Here is a 23,059-nt window from a genome sequence, read left to right as displayed (position 1 = left end):
TGAAGACAAAACCCAGGGAATCACTGCACCAAGGCAGGAGATAGTTTTGACATTTGTACGGAATAAACTCAAAGGAGAAATAACTGAAGCTTCGCTGTGCTGCATGAGGTCAAGGTAAATGAAGGTGAAAAGCAGAGACGTTAATTAAATCCAGCTCTGGAGGCGAAAAACCTCCGCATGCTGAGCGTGATGACAGTTGATCAGGAAGTGTGATGTGGCGTCTGTGATTGCTCACTAAAAATGACTTTTACATAACTGCATCACGCTGCCAGATAATAAAAGCAAAGACGAGAACCCAGTGACACCCTGATAATGATCAGGACACACGTTAAAGGGTCACTTTAAAATCTGGTTTAATATAAACAACGTTTCAATGACTGTATGTATATTGATCCAGTGTGGCTGCAGCTCTCTCTGCCACAGTGTTATGACGAGGCCTGTCTTGTTAAGTTTACTATTTAATGTATGTAATGTAGCTATAATCCTCTTCACACGTTCACTGCATACATTATGTCAAATTAACAAAAACACATCAACCTTGCCTCTGAATTAGTTGCTCTATTTTGTGTTTTTACTACAAAGTAATGATACAAGAGGATTCTTCACTGCCCAAAGCAATTATCAGGCCGGTCTGAATGGGCTCTCTGACTGGGATTTGACGGATCAATGTCTTCTTGTTTTGCAGCTCTGGGAAATTAGTGCCAGCATTGCCTTTGGCTAATCGATCGGTATACATGCAGCCCATGACGTCAACAGGCGTTCACTCTGACAGGCGCACAAAGGCCAACAAGGATAGCTTTCAAAACCAGCATACGGTAATTGCACCATGAAGGAAGGGATCGATACAACATCCCATTGTGTATCACACAGAAAAGAAATGACGATGACCGACAGTTCTTTCCTTCCATGAGCAGTAACTAAAGAGTAGGGATGCATGATATCTGATCAGATCATTTATCAGCTGATATTGGGAATAATTTATAATTTTGTATTATTCCAATAATTACATTTTAAGCGATAAGCCGATAGTAACAGTGCTCAATTACTTATTAACACGGCTACACAATCCCAGGGGTTTGCGAGGCGCCTTTGAACAGAGAGAAGAAGAACAACAAGCAGTGCAGCCGCAGCGAGAGTTTACATGGTGCAAAACATCCACCATGTCACAGCAGAATAACTCGACCTCGATTTGAAAAGCATTTGCAAAAGAGTTCAGAAGGGAGGAAAAAAGTCGACAAATTTTAAAGGTCACATATTCTCCTCCTCTTCAAACAGTGTAAATAACTCTCAGAGCCCCTCAAAACATGTGTGTGAAGTTTCTTGTTCTAAATCCACTCTGGTCCTGTATTTGATCATGCCTACAAACCCCTCTATTTCAGCCCTGCTCAGAACAGGCTGTTTCTGTGTCTGTACCTTTAAATGTAAATGAGCTGTGTCTGTCCACGCCCCCTCTCTGGGAGGGCTTTTGTCAGCTTGGGCTTTCTCGCTCCATGCGCAATTGTTTACGGTGAGAAGGCAGACTCAGAGGGCAGAACAAACACCTAGCTGTGGGAGGGTCACCCACCTGGGGGAGGGGTTTCTAGGGACACATATTAGTCTTAAAGAAACATGGTGAAATGAATTTTACTCAATATGTGACCTTTAACCCACAGAATCGTATAAGTCATCTGAAGAGTCGTAATCACTATGAAGATGTATAAGCTTCACATACGCACATCGCCTTCCTCTGTCCTGCTGGCTAAATTATTTACTCAATCATTTAATTAGTTATGGCCTCTGACCCCTAACCGCAGCTCAACAGCGGAACAACTTTGCCCAATCAATCTGCCTTGGTGTGTTTTACACAGAGGGCAAGACATAATGGATTCATAACGGTCCCGTCTTTAACAGGCTGTGAAAAAGGGGCTGGGGTCACATGGCATTCCTTCTGACCCGAAGCATCTTGTCAAAGACACAAACAATATCCAACAGTATCAACAGTGTTTTTTTTTCCTGTCAAAGCTAATATATCAGACCACGATTCACACAGATTTGGTTATGGACGTTTGGTAATCTTTAAAAGATCACTAATGGGCTAACATACACCACAATTAGATCATTGAGTTTCTGTCAGAAAGTCCCTTCCAGTGGCATTTTACCTTGCCAAGAATGCCATTACACAAATTCAACTCTCCTTGGAGGACTTCAAGAGCTTGATGAAAGACTTAGATAAATCTCTCTGTTACCCTGGAAGAAAATACTCGCCATCCCCTCCTTCCCTTAAGCCTTTTTCTGTTATTAAAATATAACAGTTATATCTAATTTAACAAGTATAGCAATGTGGTTACTGATTCTGCAAAGGACCCTTTACAATCCTCCTTTTCAGACTTAAGATCATCCAACACTACAATCAGACTGGGAGTGATTTAAACGCCTGAATGAAAAATGTACATTTCAGAATTGTCACTTGTAATGTCCATCCAGGGACTACTACTCAACATTTTAGCTTCACCTGCCATGCTAACAATCTGTTTTTAATTAGGACTGTCAGCTAAAACAAATTACTTGAGTAATTAAGTTCTGAAATTATTGCAGTCATTTTTCTTCATCGCGTTAATCTCTTGCTATTTTGTCCCTTAAGGCTCACCGTAGATAGTCATCTTAGCCAGGCAAGCTTTTTTTAAACTCTATGCTAAGATAGGCTAAGTGGCAGCCTGCTGTAGCTTTGCATTTACCACACAGGCATGAAAGTGGTATTAACTTTCTCACAGACCTCTTGGAAAGAGAGCAAACTCCAGAAATGTAGAAACTAGACCTTTAAAGACTTTTTGCATTTGGCTTTTTTTGTTACCTGGGAGAAGCAACATGTTTATAATTTAAACATGAAGATATCCTGATGCAAAATGTCAGAATCCAATCCTGGGTCAGATGAGACTGTGATTTACGTCTGAAAGAAATAAACACCAGGGTCTGCCAGACACCATGTGTCTGAGGTTACCTCACTACAGCACAGAGCAGGCCACACAAGCCTGGACCATCAGTTATTACAGACAACATGAGAAAGGAAAGGAGGGAACATTAGGAAGCTGGTGGGAAGAGTGAGTAAGACAAAGAGATGGATATAGAGGAAGACACAGCTGTTCTCTTTAGCACTCCACAAAAGGGCATCTGACCAGCATGTGCAGTAAACCTGAGAGTACCCTGAACCTGTGCACACATCATACACATGATGAGGCAAAACTTTATAGAGATCAAAGGACAAGTAAAGCTTACCCTTCCCAAGATGTGTTTAGTCAGTGGAGACAAAGAAAACTTGTCGAGCATGCCCAGAGGAATGAGGATCATGTCGGAGCTGCTGGACAGCGAGTGCAAGCAAAGACTTGATGAGTCCTGAAACGCTGACATGTACAACAGAGGACGGCGGTTGGCGGCAGCAGTGCGAGTGTGAGGTGCTGAGTGGCTTCACGCTCGCTGAACACATCAACGCATCAGCTGCCCCACATGGAGTCATAGGAAAAACTCTTCAGCTGGCAAATTGGGACCGTTGTGACCAATACAGTCACGCACAAGTCAGGCGAACACAGGCAGAGGGTGAAAGACTCGCTCACTGTATGCAAACATGAATTCACACTCACAGAGGAGAGTACCTCCCACCACCTTATGGTGACACACTGATATGATGAACGAGAGCTTGGATCAAGAGACCCAGACAAACGTATTGTGAACACGATGGGATCTTAACTTATTTATATTAACAGACCAATATCTGGTCAGTAAGCGATGGGGGTTTGGTTTTGTGTGACACACATGGCCATAAATAAGGAAATTTGAACATTTCAAAGCAGCTTCCATTATCATCAATTACATACATACATCCTGCATTGTACCTATTGCACATGTGCACATTGAAAATCTGAAAACGGGGAGTCCACTAGCCTGACTCGGTCCAAAGCATAACAAAAGCCACTAACAAGCACAGCTAAAGACTTAAGAAAGATGTCTGATGCACAGACAAGGATCAGATTTTCAAAACAAAGAAAACACTCAGCAATAAGGAAACAAAGGAATAACATCAGACTTATCCTTTAAGGATTTATTTACTTAAAATTAGTACATTTAAAAAAAAAAAAACACACAAACTAAGATTCTTAAGTGTATTGCTTCCTGACAGTCATTACCACATCTTACAAAGCAGACCGCTTTGACAATAACATTTTAGAGAAGTAAGAGAGTCCCTAATGTCTAATGAGTCGAAAAGAAAGCAGAAAAGTTGATCAAATGATATCTTTATATGACAAATGGAAAAAGAATCACCAACAAATCCAGATTTCTTTTAGTCAGATTTTCATTCTTAGAGCCTCTGAACACATGGTGATGCATTCACCTCACTTACAGCATACAGTAGCCACCTTCCTGCTGTTCTGCTCCTGCTGAGGAGGCTTCTGATTTGAACGCAGTCCAACTGTTTAAGCAGTTGCGTTGCCACATGCTCCTATGTGTACTCTCCATGTCTGCACTGAGGGAGGGCATGATCCATTCTCTGCACACAGAAACGCCCACAGGGGTGATTGCTTGTGTCCACTTCATCCCCTGACTCACTTTGTGATGATTGCTTCTCCCAGTAAGGCGATTTAAATCTGGTCCGGCCTTTCAACCATCAGAGGATTTAGAAGTCGAAGAAATGACTGACGTGAAGTAGCATGGTCAGAAACTGTTGAAACCGGTTTCAGCACACACACATGCACACAAGCTAACATATCGTCTGTGTGAAAGTGAGGTTGAAAATGAGATGGTCATGTGACCTGGTGCAGGAATATATTCATTGTAATAAACAGTTAGCCTAATTCAAAGTCGCTTTGCAGCTCTTGTGAATGCACAATGTAAACTCCTGATAAAATAACAAAGGCAGCAAAGAAGAAGAAGACTGCAACCATCAGAAACAATCCAATATATATATTACCTTATACCTGGTTACTAGCAAGCCATCTGCAGTGGTTTGAATGCCACATTCACAAACAGCATGCTTGTGTTGTCATGTTTTCATCATCCTCATTATTCTATGTTTGGTTTCTTACAGTTCTGCAGGAGTTCCAGTCTTTGTTTTTGTAAGAGCAAACGATTGCAGCTGCTCTACTCGCAAAAGAAAATAAGAAAAAACTAAATATAACCTCACCAGTTTGGAAACATTTCGGGCTTTCAGCTGAACGAAAGAGGGGAGAGCTATAGCCGAGAGCGACATCGATGCCTTACAGCTGCTTTTTATGCTATCTTATTTAGCTTTTAGCTTATTTTAAGAGCACCAAAATCAGGAAAGAGAAACATAAACAAATAACAAATAAATAAACTAAGGGCTTATTCTGCATACCACACTGTTGCACCAATCACCTAAGGGTTTACTCCACCACTCAGACAGCTAGTGCTACAATAAATGACATAAAAGCTGTAAAAACTATGTTCTACAGCTTTTGGTGAGTGCCACTGACAGGGTACCTTTAATGCCTCCAAAATACTTAAATTATAAAAATGTGTGTTTGTGGGGGGGGGGGGGGGGGGGGGATCTATTTTGTCAGAAGCAAACATATTGTAGATTGCTTAATGTCAGAGGATCACAAGTCAAAGCTTTGCAGACAGTGCCCTACATTGTGTAAAATGCCAAAGATTAAATAATGCTCTGATCTAAATCATTCTTCAGAGATAGGATTAAGTCTCTATTTCACCCGACCCATTGTCACCACTCAGCACGAGAAAGATGACCCTGCAGATTGTCTTTCACCTACGGGCGAGCGCTCTGAGCATCAAAAAAGGCAGAAACTGTCTCGCATGGATAAATGATGAAAAACCACGCTCACATTAAAGGCCAACAGAACAGACCTCACACATGCAGGGTATCGACTGGGACACCCTCGTTGCCGTCACAAGCGAAACTGCACACAGCAAAGACTCCACACGCACAGAGTGAAAAAAAAAAGCACTCCGAGGCATTTGAAGAGTTATTAGTCCAAGCTCTGGCAGAGAAGTAAGCCTCTCATTTACACCAAAACAAGACAGGTAGTGTGTTGTTGTTGTTTTGTTTACCTTTGGCTTCTTAGACATGCTCGTTCTCCCGCAATGCCCGGAACACCTGTGTCGCCTCTCCGCTCCACAGCGACTGTAATGAATTATGCAAATCCCTCTTCTTTTCCTTTTTTTTTTTTTGTTCAGAGTACCATGACCCAGGGGTGCAAGCAGCTGACGCCTGGCATGCAAAAAGCCAACCTCTCGCTGCCTCAGTCAAAAAGGAAAAAAAAACACTGTAGTGGCTAAAAGTTCCTCCAAAATACAACCATGTTGCCATGTAGATAATACAAGCTGTGGTCATCCTCAGGAGCTCCTGCAACAGCAAGTGTCATGCCTCATGAGGAGTGAAGAGTCTCTCTAGCAGATCACACACACACACTGACGTGGGCACAGGCAGACACACACACACACACACACACACACACACACACACACACACACACACACACACACACACACAGTGGAGTGTTTAAGCTCTGTGGTGTCATGGTTAGCGCTGAAGTGTTTTTCTTCAGCTGGCCGAGCATTAAGCTTTAATTTGATAGCGTGACATCTGTTGCATGTTCAGCCTCGCTATATGACACTGTTACTAAACACACACTACAACTAAACACACAAACATATACTTTCAAAGTCCACAAATATGATACTTGGTGTTGTACAAGTCAGTCTTATTGTAAAGCCTTTGTAATGCTGATCGGCAGATGCAGAGCTGATCACTGTAATACAACATGTGACCTCTTGCAGCTGTACATGCGTGGCGTCCACAGACAGTCAGGCAGTAACAGCACCATCTGGAGTCCTAATCCGCATGCCACTGCCCATCCCTGTTAATACAAAGTCATTGGTCCTCAAATTCATTAGGCTTATTGGTTAGATACCTGGGATCAGAACTCAGCAGGGGCCTTTCAATGCAGGGCACAAATCAGCATTTTCTGCAGACTGATCGCTGCAAAGCTATCAGCAGCATAATCATATAATTAACTTGATTGGAGGTCTGAATGAATTACCAAAAAAAAAAATGGTACATGTGACGACCCCTGCACTACTTGCAGCTGGATATGAGGATGGCCAGACTAATACAACAATCCCCAAGCATCCTATGATGCTCAGACTGTCATGAATGCAGCATCGATATTCAAATCAAAAAGGGATAATTTCTAATAATTTTGTCAACCCTTTACGTGTTGGCTTAAATTCTAGATATTATCCCAAAAAACAATCTTTTTGCAACAGTTGATGTGTATCGCTTATAAAAATCAAAACGGATGCGTTATAAAAAAAAACCTCATCCCCCTTACAGTGTGTGACAATCAAGACATGAATCAGACCAATATCTTTTTTTGAACCAGGCTGTAAACATGTTAATTTCTGCTGTAAAAACAGGCTTTTTTAATGCGGTGTGTATGTGACTTCCTGTGCTTCTGCAACCAGCCTCTAGTGGACACTCGAGGAACTGCGGGATTATGCACTTCAGCATCTGCTTCGATTTTCAACACCCTATGTTGCAGTTTAAAATGCACACAGGAAGGATGCAACTGAATTCAATGGAATTCCTGACATTACTTGTGTGTGCTGTTTTTTATTTGCTTCATCATTTATTTCTGCAAAAATACTTTGTTGTTCACACTACTACTAGAGGGTTTTTTTAAACGGTGATTAAATAGGGAGTGGCCAAGTACGGGGTATTATAGACTAACAAGTCAATCAAAAGGGGACATTATGTGTTTCTTTTGATACAAATGTCGTTCTGGAGCGGACTGCTGATATTTCAGGAATAAGTACGTAAGCCTTTGTAAACACAAGTCGTCCCAAGAAGTGTCTTATTTTACCTTTAAATTTGTATTTCTGTTTCAATTGAAGAACTTTGGAGTCTATACGTATCTTTTTTCTACCAGTGGATTTTTATATTATTGAAAAAAATAAAGTAGCATTAAAATGTAAATAAAAACTGGATTTGCTCTGCTGATTCCTGTGAGATTTTTGTTTTAATTAGGAGTGAGAGCCAGCACAGTCACATTTTTTTTTTTTTTATCAAGCACGGAGGTACTTTAAGACACTCAGCTTCCCATGCAGCTTTCTGTGTGCAGGACCGACCAGGTTCACAGTGAGGACACAGAGCTGGGCTGCAGAAAAGCAGCAGCGTGACATATGTGCCATATGGGTGGGTTGAGAGAAAGTGGAGCAGTGTTTCCCTCCGGAGGAAAGCACATAAGTACATCTCTATTTGTGCATATGTGCAAATGTAGACTATACCAGACAAAAAAAGAAGAAGAAAGAAAGTCATCCCAGTGTCCAACAGGAATGCTTGTTTAGGAAGAGCACAACATATGGTGTGTATGAGAATCCATCACACCATGACTGTGTACACGTACAGTAACCAGAGTTTATAAGATTACCTAACAAAGAGGTCCAGCTGAGTGGCTGGAGGTCACACGACTACAGAGTCACAGAGAATAACTAAGTTCTGTAGTAAACCATCACATCATTTCATCCCCGCAACAGCCACACACACCCCCCACCCCCAAGTAGCTGATTTCATCCTCCCAAAGCCACTCTCACTCTAATCTCCCCTGATCCGTCTACACTGGCAAAGACTCAGAAATCAAACTCACACACGTTGGAAAACCTGCAGCACAGTTACATATAAAAATACTAGTTTTCCTCCCATTATGGACCTGGTGGTAAAGATGAACATTTTCCTTGCAGTGTGTCACTTTTGTCTAATCAGCAACATTTCTTATCAAATCAGCGGAGTTGGCAGACTGATGACCAGATTTCATAAAGTGGGCATGTAGTAGCTTGTACTTATATAATGCCTAAATCTCTAAGCCTCTCGTTGTAGTAGCCACTGGGCACAGGAGCATCAAAAACAAATGGGAATATACTGTAATAGTCGCTACATAATCCGTTAAAGCAGAAAATCTTAACAATTCGGATGCAACAATGTTACACGGCTTCTCGTTGTTTTGGAGAGCACAGCGTAGACAGAAAGAGGAAGTAGTTCCAAAATAGAGGAGAAAACTCTGCCAACACGCCTCACTTACCCAGGAGACATTTTTATTCTTGGAGTGTTTGATCATGGCAACGAGAGCGGGCCGGTAACATGCAGAGAGGAGCCCCCCACCTCAGCAGATTTCAGCTGCACAGCCTGTCGTGTGGGCAGGTCTATGCAGGGTCAGGGGTGATGACCGGGGCATGTCGCGCTCAGCCATAGGTCGTCATCTGCTCTGCAAACCTGTGAGCCCAAATCTCCCGCTCTGACTGACTCCAGCATCTGTCAGCGGGATCACGCAGAGGAGGACAATGACAAGAGTTTTTTTCTTCACGTGGCAAAAAAAAAGAAAGAAAGAAAGAAAAAGAAAAGTGAAGATCGCATAAGAATCACCTGGGAAAGTCACAGTGTCTTCCTCCTGACGGCACACAGTGACCTGATGGACTGATTATGTATTCACGCTGAGTATGAATATGAAACATCCCAGAAGGTTTAACCCCGCCCTGCTGAGCCTCGGTGTGCGCCCAATCGCGGAGCAGATCTTTGTGGCCAGCTCCCGAGGGTGAGCTTACAAAAGCATTAGGATGAACACGGTGTGTGGGGGGGGGGGACAGGACAACAAAACGGGATGTGGCAGAGAGAAACTTTAAAGTAATTGACCTTCTGTAGGTTTCCTCCAACCACTCATTATCCTCCCCTCTTTTCTGCCTCATCTCTTCTCTTTTCCTTTCCACCAACTTACTCTCACTTCCCCTCCTCTTTTCTTTTCCCTTCCTCACTCTACCTCCCTCTCAGGGGTGCATTTCCTCCTCCCCCAGCTGGTACCTGTTGTCATGGCGCCTCTTTGCCAAGAGATAAGTAAAAGATGCTCAGTAAGACTACCAGTCTCTATTCCCAATCAAAATTGCTCTCTGATCCAACATTTTATCTCCTCTCTCTTTAAACAATTTAGCCCTTCATTATTATTTCTTCTTCTGTGATACTCAACATATTCACCTCTCTTTTATCTTTCCATCTCTGACTCCATGACTCCTCACACTCTGCTGTGTGTTTCAACATGTACATCCAGATTATTTGTCAAAGATCAGGGAAGAATTTTGAGGATGCTCATGCTGATTTGAATTGAATGAAACAACAGTCTCCAGGTTAGAGGTTATAGGTGGCAAAGGGGATTACAGACTGTAACTTAAACAATCAGTGGTGTCACCTGGAATAGAAACAACATATAAAAACACATATCAGACATTCTCTTTTCAACACTGCTCTGTATTCTCCGTCTCATATATAATTGATTATCGTTTTTAGCTGCTAAAGTTAAACCACTAATTTCATCCTCTTATTTTGAAAATATCAATCCACCGTTCAATTTGTCTTTGCAACCATTTCATAACAAAATAAAAACACAGATTTTTAACTTTGGATCCACGAGTTCAGGGACTTAAAGAAAGCCTTCATTCAGCTCCTGATCAGTCTTTAACGTCTGACGCTCTAATTAATTGTCTCTCACATCCATATGGGTCGGCAGCCCTCCTCTGGTGCACGACGTTGTCTGCATCCCTGTGCTGTTAATTGGCCTCAAAGAACATCTGCTCCTGTTATAAGTGATGCTCTGTTTGGCCGGAATGCCCTCGCCGTCTGAGGTGCATGAGCCCGCAGCCCCGTCATCTGTCCAATGATATCATGATCGTCTATCTTTGTCCGTGAATTCTTTACTGATTAGCAGCAAAGACACTCAATAGAGATAAAACAAGGTGTATTAGAGGGACAGTGACAAATAACGCTGGGTGAAGTACTTTACAAGGAGTTATAGCGAGGGGTTATGGTGTTGAATGGAACTGTAAACCTGTGTTTTTAAAAGGTGCTATATAAATAAAGTTATTATTATTATTATTATTAAAGTGATCCTGAAACTAACCCTAATGGCTCATACACAACAAATAAATACAACAGCGGCGAGTCTAACACAGACGTATTTGCTCCTTAAGCCATGTGTTGTAGTAAAACGGTACTCTAATAAATGGAATCACTGAAGAGACGTGCCAGAAACTGCAAACCCAACAAAAATGGATGACGGCACCCCGGCCCTCAAAGCAGCTGCTTTCCACTGATAGCAGCGAAACAGCCAATATAACGTGCAGGAGGAGAGAGATGAAGCTCAAATGAACATCCACCCGAGGGAGCATATGTGTTCATATGTAGGGATTCAATGTAAATCTGCAAACTCGTCTAGATTCTTAATGTCTTTGGGTACACCAACAATAACCAAACGGTTGCTTTATATTGCTTTAAGAAAAGAGACAGTCTTATGAAGACATTTTTAAACATTATATTTTAGCTTTCATCGATTGATTGCCCTATAAATAAATAATTGAAAGTTTTAGCCATTAACCTGCTACCGTATTTGCCCTATAAGTTGCCCCCTACCCCCAAGTTTAACCATTAGGGAACTTTAAGTGGCAAAAACTGACAGCTCGTCAGAGTCTAAAGGCCTTTGCACACCAACAGGGACGCCGTCTAAGGGCCAGTGACTGATAGGGGCCCTAAACAAAACTGTAACAGTAGTTAATTTCTTTTTCAATATTCACAAATTTGTTTGTGGGGCCCAAAATCCCTGGAGGCGCCCCTGCAAACAAAGTCTGTTTTTCTTCTGACTGAAATTGCCTCACGTTTAAAAAGGAAATACGATCTCATGTCGTGTAAATCATGTTTGCACACTGGCTCAGAAACATTTGTCCGTCATAATATTTTTCAGAACTGGCTTGATATTCTGCATTTTTTTTCATATCCATCCGTGTATGTCTGCAGTGTTCCAACCTCATACTACCAGCTGCTGTTCCAGATCAAGTCCTGCTTGGACTTTAGTGGTCATCTTATTAATGTGTGGTTCCAGTTAAGCTAGCAGAGTATCAAACTGGACCACTGACATCCTGAAAATACAACTGGAAATGATGGGGATAATTCTGCAGCTACTTTCTCAGCAGGTGAAACTCTCCTCACTCAGTCTTGTTTTCAGGAGTGGATGGAGCCAGTGTTCTCTATTTCGATTTTTCAAGAAGTGAAAGAACCACAAATTCATCTTCACAGCTTGACGACTTCATTTTGTCTCCTACTAAGAATTTTCGCAATAGACAGAAAAAAAAATTGCATAGGACTCAGAGTGCAAGGACTCTGTGCGTAAAAGTTTTTATCGGATTACTGACAGGCTTTAAAGGTCTCCAGCTGTGTATGTTGTGTTTATGTGGTTTGCATTCAAACCACTCTAGAACCGTACCCCCCCATTAGGGATTATCAAGCAGACAAACCAGCAGACAGCCCCTCTCAGTAGTGACTAAGTGATTCACCATTGTGACATTACATCATGGAAAAAACACCTCGACACTATCTTACATTTTCTTGAGAAGTAGCTGCATCTCTATGACTTCACCATTTCCAGACAAGTGAGGGTTTAAAACTCGGACTGAAGTAGCCCAGTCGTAACTGAACCGGGATCAGTGTTCACAAAAGCAGCACATGATTTCATTGACATCAGTGTTTCCAGACAGACGTGCAGCATTATTCTACACGGGACATACAGATATATCACACTTTCCAGCCCCAAAGTGAGCAGATGGATTGTATAAAGGAAGTAAAAAAAATCCACCTAAATCTAAGACATTCCTCCGGGCCTCTGTGGCCAATTAGCTACTCAGTATCTAGACATTTCAATAATCTCTGGAAAAGTGAAAGAACGCTCTGCTACTGCCAAGGAGACCCTGCTTCAGTCTGCTCTGCGCTGGCCCGACACTCCTCCCTGGGCAGGTATCCCAATGCCTGGAAAACTGGGAATTCCAGGTCACACTTTTCACCATGGGAAATTATCTCACCTCTCGCACACAAAAGCTCAGTATTTTCAGGGAATGATTAAAATCCTTTGTGTAATCCTCCAGTGAATGCTATTGCTCATTTTTTTCAATTGTGAAGTGATCCCATTAGATCCAAGTTTTTACTTGACTCACACAGAATGGATTAGCACAACATTTCATATTTGTGTTCCTTAGAGGGTCAATCCCAATGATTTTGACAATCCCATTCCGCCAAAACTTATTTTATAACCATTAACCACCATTTACCACTGTTTACAGACATTTCTTGATTCTCAAGAGCAAATGTAAACATGCTAAACAAGCCAAGCCAAGATGCTTGGCATTGCCCAGACTAAAGGAATAGAAGTAGGCGGGCACTGCAAGGGGCAGTTGCAGATAAGGAAGAAGAAGATGAGAAAGAAAAAGAGACTGAGAAGCAGATAAACTATTTTTCGATGGGCACCGGACTTCCAACTTTACCAACGTAACCCACCCAAACAAAATTAGACACTCAAGAGAAACAGCTGTCAGAATTGTAGTAGAAACCATAAAGGGTCTCTAAGGGTGGATGGGTGGATGGATGGATGAATCAATGGATGGATGGATGGACGGAGTGGATGGATCAATGTATGGATGAATTGATGTATTGAAAGGATGGATGGATGGAATGCTGGATCAATGGATGGATGGATTGATGTATTGAAAGGATGGATGGATGGAATGCTGGATCAATGGTTGGATGGATGATGGATGAAAAGATGGATGTATGAATATTGTGAGTGATGGTGTGCAGTAATTGGTTGCAATACAAGAGGCAACAGGTAAGATCTTGCCTAGGGCACCAGGTGGGTTAGGTCCGGCTCTGCCTGAGTTTTAAAATCCCTTTGCTTTTTTTGGTGAAGGTAGGAGGCTGTACAATACAAAAGGCAAATGCTGCACAGGAGTGTGTAACGGCTTTTAGTCTTGCCAAAAAAAACAGAGATGAAGAAATATGCTGGGCACATTTCAGCTCGCTGATTATAAACTACATATTGAAAAGCCATCTGCAAAACATTACTGATCATAGTAAGTTTGCTGAGCTGCATTGCATGCCCTATTTACATGATAAACTCACTTTGCATTCCAATGGATGTCTTCTGATTTCAGTAGTGATTCAGTAAATAGTGCTGTCTACCTCTGCTGCACCACGGCAAGAAAAAAGAAAAAAGTGGGGAATGGAGTACAGACTGCTGTCTTCAATTAGCCGAGTTTCCGTGAGGAGTGTCTGGGACTGGCCGCTCAGTCCGTCACACAGGGTCTCATCCGGCTGGGTCTTGCTGATCCACATTCCATCCGGAGCAAAATTGTGTTCTGCCCCATTTCAGACGTAAACTGGTAGTCTAGTGCTCTATATTGGAAACACGTGAGAGCAGCAGTGTCAAAGAAAGAGTATGCTAGTCACAGCAGCTGGGGTCCTCTCAAGGTCAGCACTGACTACATTTACTGGACTGACTTCTTAGTACGGTTTAAATCTGAGATTTTGGCAATCTTACATCAATTTTGACACCGAAACTACACAACCACTAAGCAAGTAGTGCGAACACCTACACATAGCGCTTAGATTGTACAGTGTGGAGTATCAACAGCTGGTCCTACATTAATCTACTCATCATTGAAGCTTACTCAGTTGTACAGTATATGTTGATTCAGCCTATAGCAGCCCATGTCAGACAAAACCTGATTGTGAAACGGGACCACCAAATTTTTTTCCTTTTCTACAACATCTGGGATGAAGTCTGTTTCCCAGTTCAGAAGCTGGACCCTTCAACGTCTACATTTCTAGACATTATGCGTCATAACGGGCCCACAAGTCTTGGTTTCTTTTCAAAGGCTCCTCCAAAGAAAATCACTGCTCTCTTGGCTGAGTTGTGAGGACACAACTGTTGTATCACTTGCAGGGCTCAGTTTCCCAAATCCACAGTGTACTCTTCTGTTGTTTGGTTGAGCTAAGCTTTGATGGATCCTGGTTCAACTTTTAGTGTAAACTTTTCCAGGAAAACTTTATGTAGATGTTGGGCTTAACTGGTATTTGTGGCCAAATGGTGATAGTTTGCTCAGCAAATATATCTTCATCTTATCTTCATCTACATCTTATATAAGTTATTGAATATTTAAGTCAACTCACAAAAAGGTAAAAGTCAACTATGAGTGTGATTGATTCTTTTTACAACTGTTGAGGTAAAAATGGCAAACATTGGTGCTGGTTTAGCTCGGTCGTTGTTGCACTGGTTGCAGGTTCAACTCCTAAGCTGGGTTTCTTTCTCTTTATATTTTGTTTGAAACACACATTTCCAGTTTATGCCTTTTTTCGCATTAAACTGCTGAATTGGGATAAATCAATACAATAAAGTACAATATATTTACTAATACTAGTGAAGCAGCATAAAGACAGTATCAGGCTGACTGGCTCAGAAAAGACTGTTACAAACAGTGTAAAGAATATATGATTACATATTTGCAGAAGAATGAAAAATAAAGTCGGAGATCATATTCAGTGAAAAAAAAAAAAGTTAAAACAGCTGTCAGAAATGCTTTTTTGGCGACCGACATGATACATCTTGTTCTGTACTTTCACAGTGTTAATGCATAAGTAGGATTCTCAGACTGAGAGAAAACATCCTGCTGACTTTCAATAATCAATGATATCGCTCACTCTGAATATTTTCTGTGGAGATCGTATTCAAACACACTTCAGGTCTGCATGCAGTAAAATATTTATCTGACACTGATCCACAAGCTGTGATGACAAGCACAAAAATACAAGTACTGACATTAATTTCAGTCTGTTTGTTGACGATATAGATATAGATATAGACGTAGCATAGTGTGTTTAAGCTTGTGAAAAAATGTGAAGAAACAAGTGAATTTAAGTGTAATTAAAGGAATTGCCCCCCAATGAAAAATACATTAATTCAGGTTCTGATGTCCTTGGATCAACGGGCTGCATGAGCAGAAGTTTATTATTTTATTATTTATTATAGTATTTATTATTATTTTTTTTAAGATTTATGATGTAGCTGCACTAAATACAAGTTTTGCAAAGCGGTGACAACGACTCATATTAAAAATTCAAGCTGCAAGATAATGTCATTTAAGTGGACTGTTCTGTAATGAGATATCTCTGTTTGAGGCTTCTGCAGAACATTTTGTCCAATGAATTTGATCTAAAAACGTTTGGTGATGACATCAATCATTTTTTACTCTCTATGAAACCTCCTTTCTGAGCTTTGAGTGTGTTTAATCACTTTCGTTCTGCGTTAAAATAGTGGGTTTTTTATTTGTGTGTAAAAGTGTAACAAGGCCATCTAGTGGTAAAACATCATCAGTGTGGGCGATGCTTATCTGCAGTACTAGAGGATTACTTGTAGAAGGGACAAAACATTCTTATTTTCTGTGCTGCTCAACCTGCTCATATGTGGAATATACATTTTTTTTAACCATCTTGTGAGCTTCATGCCTCTAAAATTCCAGAAACTCACCACAGCTGGGTGGCGATATGAAATATGCAAAGGACAGTGCAGTTAAAAATGCATGTATCATCACAAGTCCTCCTACCTTTAGCAGAAGCACACACACATTTTCCTCTCACTGCATTTCATCATACTCAAGAACAGCAGTGGACTCACTGTGGCCTCACTTTACTCAGCTCTTCATTCCAGACACCGAAACACAGCAGATGCATGACACAAACCAGCTAAGCCAAATAAAGTGAAACTGTCACGAGAGCATGTGCCTGCAGTCAGTGTGAGCCCTCTGCATTCAAAAACATTACAGCCTTGGCTCGCTGTCCAAAACCTGGAATGAATATGAAATTAAAGATTTATCATATCTGTCGGCATGTGAGAACAGAGCCCTGCAGAAAACTGCCAGGACAGTGCAAGTGAAATATTTCTGCTTAATCCTGCAGAAAGATCTAGCAGGATTTAACATTAAGGTAGAAAGCCGGCAGGTGTCCACTGACCATCCAGCCTGGAGGCAACAATGAGATCTGAAGTTGTTCATGTATGGATGGAATACATTCCTAAATAAAATGTGGATTATTCAAACAGTCTTGCCATCATGAAACAATCATAACAAAGCACCTTAAGCACATTAATCTGCACATTCTGGCTACTGCCGGCTCCTCTTAATCTCTCACGCACACACTCTCCTTTAACCCCCACGCTATAAATCATCATCAAAGCCTTAAACTCACATATTGAAGCTGTGCTTTCCGGCGATGGCCCAGCCCACAGCACGGCATGAAGGGTACCAGGGCGGGGAGGAGCAGACCGCCGTCTCACAGACTCCCTGTCAGGCAGCAGCATTCGCTCAGCCTCGGTCCATGCCTGCACACGTGGCCCACAGAGGGGTGGGGGGTGCAGACCACCAAGAGACGCAGTGTGGAGATGACAGAGGTTATCCTTGATGGAGAAGTGAGCAGAGGGAGCAGAGGTTCTACACCAGACCCCTATGTGTCCCCCTTCCCCCCACGTGTAAGCCAAATCCCCTCCAATTTAGAAAGATTCCCAAACTTAGATTCGCTGTCCTCTCCTCCTCCTCCTCATCTTCTAACTGTCTTCATACTGTTGTAGCAGAGCGTCCACTAGCTGACAGCGAGGTGCACGTCCAAGTCGACTGTTTACCCCACCTCTAAAATCTGTATCAGCTCCAGCAGGTCCTCTGGGCTGCCAAATCCTCTGCAGTGCTGCTGTGTTGTGGCAGGCTGGCAGACTGGTTCAGCTGCTGGTGGATTTACACACACTTATCATCACACACAAGTTTTCCTCTCAGCACGGGAAGGAGGAGGAGTTCTCAGTGTCCTTTATTGACCGCTGTCCCTTGCTTCCTAATGGACGCTGCCGCCTCTATACTCTCTGCCTCTCCACCCCTTTTATCTTAAGGTTCATCTGCTTTAAAAGCTTCACATCCAGGTTTTTTTTTTCTTTGCAGTTTTCCTCCCCTTTCATCTCAGATTTTATCACCTCTTTATTCTATTCCAACATTTTTTCCTTTAAGTCCGGTTTCAGTCATCATCTGCATTGCTTTATCCTTCAGAACAGAGGCTGAGACAGCTACTGGTTGCTGAAGAGACTGCACCATGCGTTCTTGTGACAGAGAGTGTGTTTCATGTGCGGCACATCTCTGCTTGTGAGGCAGAGTGGATGCTGCTTGCAAGGTTCGGTCATGACAGAGTGCTCCTCCACAACTCCTGGCTGTCCTCGCTGCTTTCAGGTGATTGAGCCCAGTGTGACAGGCTTTGGGAATGCTGTGTCAGCCAGAAGAGCAAATAGCCTCTTTATCTATATATCAGCATTCAGTGAAAGACACAGATGAAGCTGCAGAGTTAATATTCATATACACAGCATGGCAGTGGTTTTTAGTCTAATGTGAAAACAAGGGCATTTGAGCAAGAGCACACAGCATGAAGGACTGAATTTTAATGATTTAACAATGACTTTGATTATTATACCTTGCTAACAATAATGCTATTTGCTTTATAACTCTGGTAATATTAGTGCATCTCCGCGATCAAATAAGCCGATACCGATAGACACTTCTTGATATGCTAATATCGGCCGATATTATCGGCTGGCGGATTAATCGGTCAGGCTCTAGTGATAAGTTGCTGTAATGTTGCAAAAAACTGTGTTGGAGCTGTGTTTACATGGACGGGATGAGTTAACCAAAGTGTGTTAACATTAGCCTGCTTTGGTTTCATGCTGGTGCTCAAGGGTGACATCTACTGGATCAAAAAAATGCACACTCTTCCTTTAAACTCGATTTGAATAACATGAATATGAATGCATTGGTGGTGCTTTCTAGTAAAACTGTTTTGAAATGATGAATTATTTGAAGTACTCCTTTTCTTGATCAGTGTCTTTTACTCTGCATCAACGCCCTCATAGTTGTGGCCTTCTCCATACTTCCTGCATTGTCAGTGTCATGAACTATGTGCTTGTTTATCTTTATATTGCACAGAGCCTGCTTTGATGCTGGAGAATCCAAAACTCGTTCCAAGGAAAGGGCTGCTTGTCTCATTTGATACAACACACACTCTATGAGTGTTTCTCATCTGTATGAATGTACCAAACAATGGTTGTATTTGTCACAAAGAAAATAAGACAAACCCACATGTCTCTTACAAATATTCATATCAGGGCTGTCAAACGATTACATTTTTCAATCGTGCAATTAATCGCATTTTTATTCACATTTTAAATGGCATTTTTTTGCTTTTAAAAACAGAAATTGTTAGGCTTTTATTTTGAAATGTTGTCCTTTCTTAAACTGAGAGTACTTTACTTGCTGTTTGAATTAAACCCTGCTTTTATTTTGAAATACAATACAGCCTTTTCCCCCACAGACCTTATTTTCTGTTTAGTTGATTTTCCTGATGAAATGATTTTCACATTACAGTCAGATGTACTCAGATCTTTAAAAGCACTTCCTAAATAAGAAGGGAGTTCAGGTTTATCTAACAGCTTGTATTATTCATTATTTTTGGATTTGTGTTCATGTTACTTCATGTCACAAAAATGTTAAGTGTCTGCTTAGCTACCACCTTTATCTCCTGCAGGAAACACGGCCTCTCCAATATCACACATTTTTGGTACCTCCAACCATTTTGCAGTTTAAATATAAAGTCTACAGATGACAGAATTGTTTTGGTAAATGCATGCAGACCCTGTGCAGACGGCATGTACCCTGTTATAAAGCCTTGTGCTCTTCCGTGATGGTATCAGTATCTATATATCTCCCGCTCGGTGTGACAGACGCTCAGCCTGACGTAAATCTGGCACCCCTCTTTCATCAACAGTGAAGCTTCTTTAGTTCACTGCCCATGATTCACCGGCTGACATATGTCTGCTGTGATGGAAAGGCGTCATTAGAAAAAGGAGAGAGCTGCAGTTAACAGTTAGAAGGGGGTCTCATCTATCAGGGGATATTATCCAAACCTGTCCCCACATCTGAGAAGTTATCATCACACACCTGCTGCTGACACCAGGTGAAATACAGGAGGGCATGTCTACTGACTAAATGAGCGTCTGTTTTATTATTATGCTTCCTGCAAACTACTACTCCATATCCAAATGCATTAAATTAACAGAGAAAGCCATATCTATTATTGTCCTTTTGTACGACTTCGCTACTCAGGGGACACTCTCAATCAATCACAAGACAACAAGAGCACACTTCAAAAGGAGGAACAAATTAAACTGCATCCATCTTTCTGATTAAAATTAAAAAAGGTGCAGAACCACAAGCCATCGAAGCCAAGCCATCTCCCTTTGAAATTGCACAGATCTTCCTCTTCCTAAACTTCAACATAAAGGAAGTTTAACACGGTAAAATGTGACATATTTGATTTGGAAATACAGGGGAAAAAACATGAGAAATCATGTAAGACGCATACATATTGATACAATTTTAAAAGACCAATATCTTAGGTGGCAGTGTGTGGATGCCACAAGAGAGATATTTGCTGTGGAAAAGTCTTTCATTGGACCAGCAACCCCAATCCCAGTTATTCAGGTTACATGGTCACTAATGCATACGGTCAAATTGTGACATTGACTAATTTAGATTTCAGATTTTGCAAGTGTGGAAAAATTCTAGTGGCAAATCACAGTGAATGCCATTCCCCCCCCCTGAATATGTGTTTCTATGATCGTTCACTTTTCTCTGATGCCACTAGATGGCGATGTGGTGTTTCTATGACGGCTGATAATGCAGCAGTTTGAACATTTCAACATTGCACGATTGAAGCCCATGGACCGTAGCTACAGTTTGATGCCAGAAAGCACATATGGCTCTACAGAAATATCTACTGTAGGAAAACTATGACATGTGTGCCTCAAAGTTCAGACAGAGGTCTGGAGCGATAATACTACACACTCCACCTCTCCAAGACTTCCAGTGGCAGCTTCTCCATATGTCCACAATAGGGCACTGGTGACATTAAAAAGTCATGTGAGCCAGATCTGATAAGTACAGGACGCAATAATACGCTCTCTGTGTGACCCCTTCCGTCCACTTAGACCAGAACAAAGTATCTTGATGATGATGATGAAAAGTCCAGCAATCAGGAGAGAGTGAAAAGCGGGATTTCCTGCACTCACAACGCCCTCTTAAGACAGCCTTTCATCACCAAATCCTTTTGTCCAGCCGGGACACAGGGAGTGCCGAAATGCAACAGCGTGCCGTGTAAAAGCTGCTGACATCATGATAAGCTGTTATATATCGAGAAGGAGGTGAAAGAGACAGAGGGAGGTGGGCGGCACAGAGCCTGGTGCAACCATTTACATAAACATAACAAGTGTGGGAAGCAGTAGGAGGTCAATAATGATATAACACTGTGAGTTACAGTATGCAAATATGTACAGAACTGTACACCAGATCCTCCATGTGACTGCGCATTGTTTCTTATGCATTTAAAGTGTCGGCCGAAACTTTCCTCCTCTGAGCCCGTTAAATCTTTAATATCCAGACTTTAGGAATTGATTTGATTCCGTCATTTCATTGCCTGCCTCTTCTTCTTTTGTTTTTGATTCATGCTTGTTTTTTCTTTCTTTTGCTTTGTTCAAACGCCTCTCTATTTTTGGAAGCATTCATTAAAGAGGTTTTCATTAGGCCACCTCAAATATAAAAATCTCTACCAGAGCCAGAGGGCACACGCTACAGCCTCATCTGAAGCCTCTTAGGCATGACACAAAAACAGGGTGATCAGATCTTAATTGTTGGAGATATTTTGGAACCGCCTGACAGGAGGAATGAAGCTTTAAAGTCTGTTTTTTTCTAAAAATTCACTTCTTTTGTAGCCTCGTCTTTGAGCCGTTGTTTCGCTTGTGTTTAATCCTGTTGTATGATCTGAGCTTTCTCTCCCTCTCTCTTTAAACTGCTTTGTTAATTCTGTTTTTAGAAATGTGCTATATAAAGAAAGTTTATTATTATTCAGGGTCAGGGGGTGCTGGGTTGATTCCCAGGATGCATTAGGCTGCCTCTTGAAACACATAGCCAGTCTTCAGATGGTCAACACTCACATTTAACCCAACCAGGCTCCATGTGGTTTAACTTTTTTTGTAGGCTGTCAGCATTCACTTGTTAATCGGTCAAATTTAAGGTCTGAAATGAATGCTTTTTTTGAATCATGATTAATCACCAGCATCATACTATTTTGTCCCTTTAGGCTCTCCGTAGATAGTCATCCTCATTGTCTCTCTGTAGTCACAGTGATGTAAAATAAGAACACTGCTGCATCTTTGAATGTCTCATTTCACTTTAACAAACTCTCAGACAGCTCAGCTGACGAGTCCAAAGTAATATCCTACTTATGACATCACACATTGACCTTTGTTACTCGAGCTGGGTATTGTCCACAACCTCACAATTAATACGATTTCAATTCTTTGGATCAAAACGCTTCGACCAGATAACTTATCACAATACCTTCTGATATTTGTGAAATAATTATTTGTTTGTATTTGTTTAAAACAAACCGACTCAAAAATGTATTTTATCGTTTCATTATTCTTTAATAAACAAAGAATAAAACATTAAAGTACAGTATGCAAAAGTATGGCGGCACCCACAGTGCCCCCACTGCAGTGGGGTGTCATTACAATGGAAATAATCGATCTCAGGATTTCCCTGAATCAATATTGAATTGGTAAAAAAAATAATTGCAATGCATTGATGAATCGTAGCCCTATTTGTTACCATTCCTTTGAGCTGTTTGACTTCAGTTAGTGATCCCTAACCACTTCCTGTTTTCGTGGTTACCTTAATGTCCAAATCTTTCATCTATCAGAATGGCCTTACTGTATTTCAAAATAAAAGCATTGCAGTTGAATTCAAACAGCAAGTTAAGTACTCTCAGCTTAAGACAGAACCAAAATTGAAAATACATTTTGAATTTAACTGTTGATGAAACTGGAGGAGGCTGATAGTGAATAGTGATGGAGGGCATTGTGACAGCACACAGCAAGAGGAAGAGCAGCGCTGCACCAGTATATCTGCTGCCCTGGCACTCTCTGCTGCATTGGAGACCGAAGGTGAAGTTAGCTAAAACATTTTTCAACAAGAGGGTTGGTCGTGTAACATTACAACCTGCTCTACTGCAGCAAGAGACACCATGATGTGCTGGGATTTCTTTACCGAGTATCAG

At 41.5% G+C, this 23,059-nt stretch overlaps 1 protein-coding gene across 4 annotated transcripts in view; it reads right to left on the bottom strand.

The window, feature by feature from the left end:
• The window catches only part of cacnb2a (calcium channel, voltage-dependent, beta 2a), a 62,821-nt gene that overhangs the window by 34,134 nt on the left and 5,628 nt on the right, over nt 1–23,059 (bottom strand). The window contains exon 1 of one of the 4 annotated variants that reach the window (XM_020647522.3): nt 17,108–17,367. The exons of 2 other annotated variants lie outside the window; for them this stretch is intronic. In XM_020647522.3, the coding sequence (XP_020503178.2) occupies nt 17,108–17,155 (48 nt within the window). In that variant the 5' untranslated portion in view covers nt 17,156–17,367. Of the gene's footprint in view, nt 1–6,054; nt 7,078–17,107; nt 17,368–23,059 lie in introns of those variants that run through there. One more of the 4 variants, XM_065948750.1, reaches the window with a different exon arrangement.

This window comes from Labrus bergylta, chromosome 20 (genome assembly GCF_963930695.1).
Source record: "Labrus bergylta chromosome 20, fLabBer1.1, whole genome shotgun sequence".
NCBI lineage: Eukaryota > Metazoa > Chordata > Actinopteri > Labriformes > Labridae > Labrus > Labrus bergylta.
The sequence above is the reverse complement of the archived record's forward strand: the minus strand, read 5'-3'. Positions and strand labels throughout refer to the sequence as shown.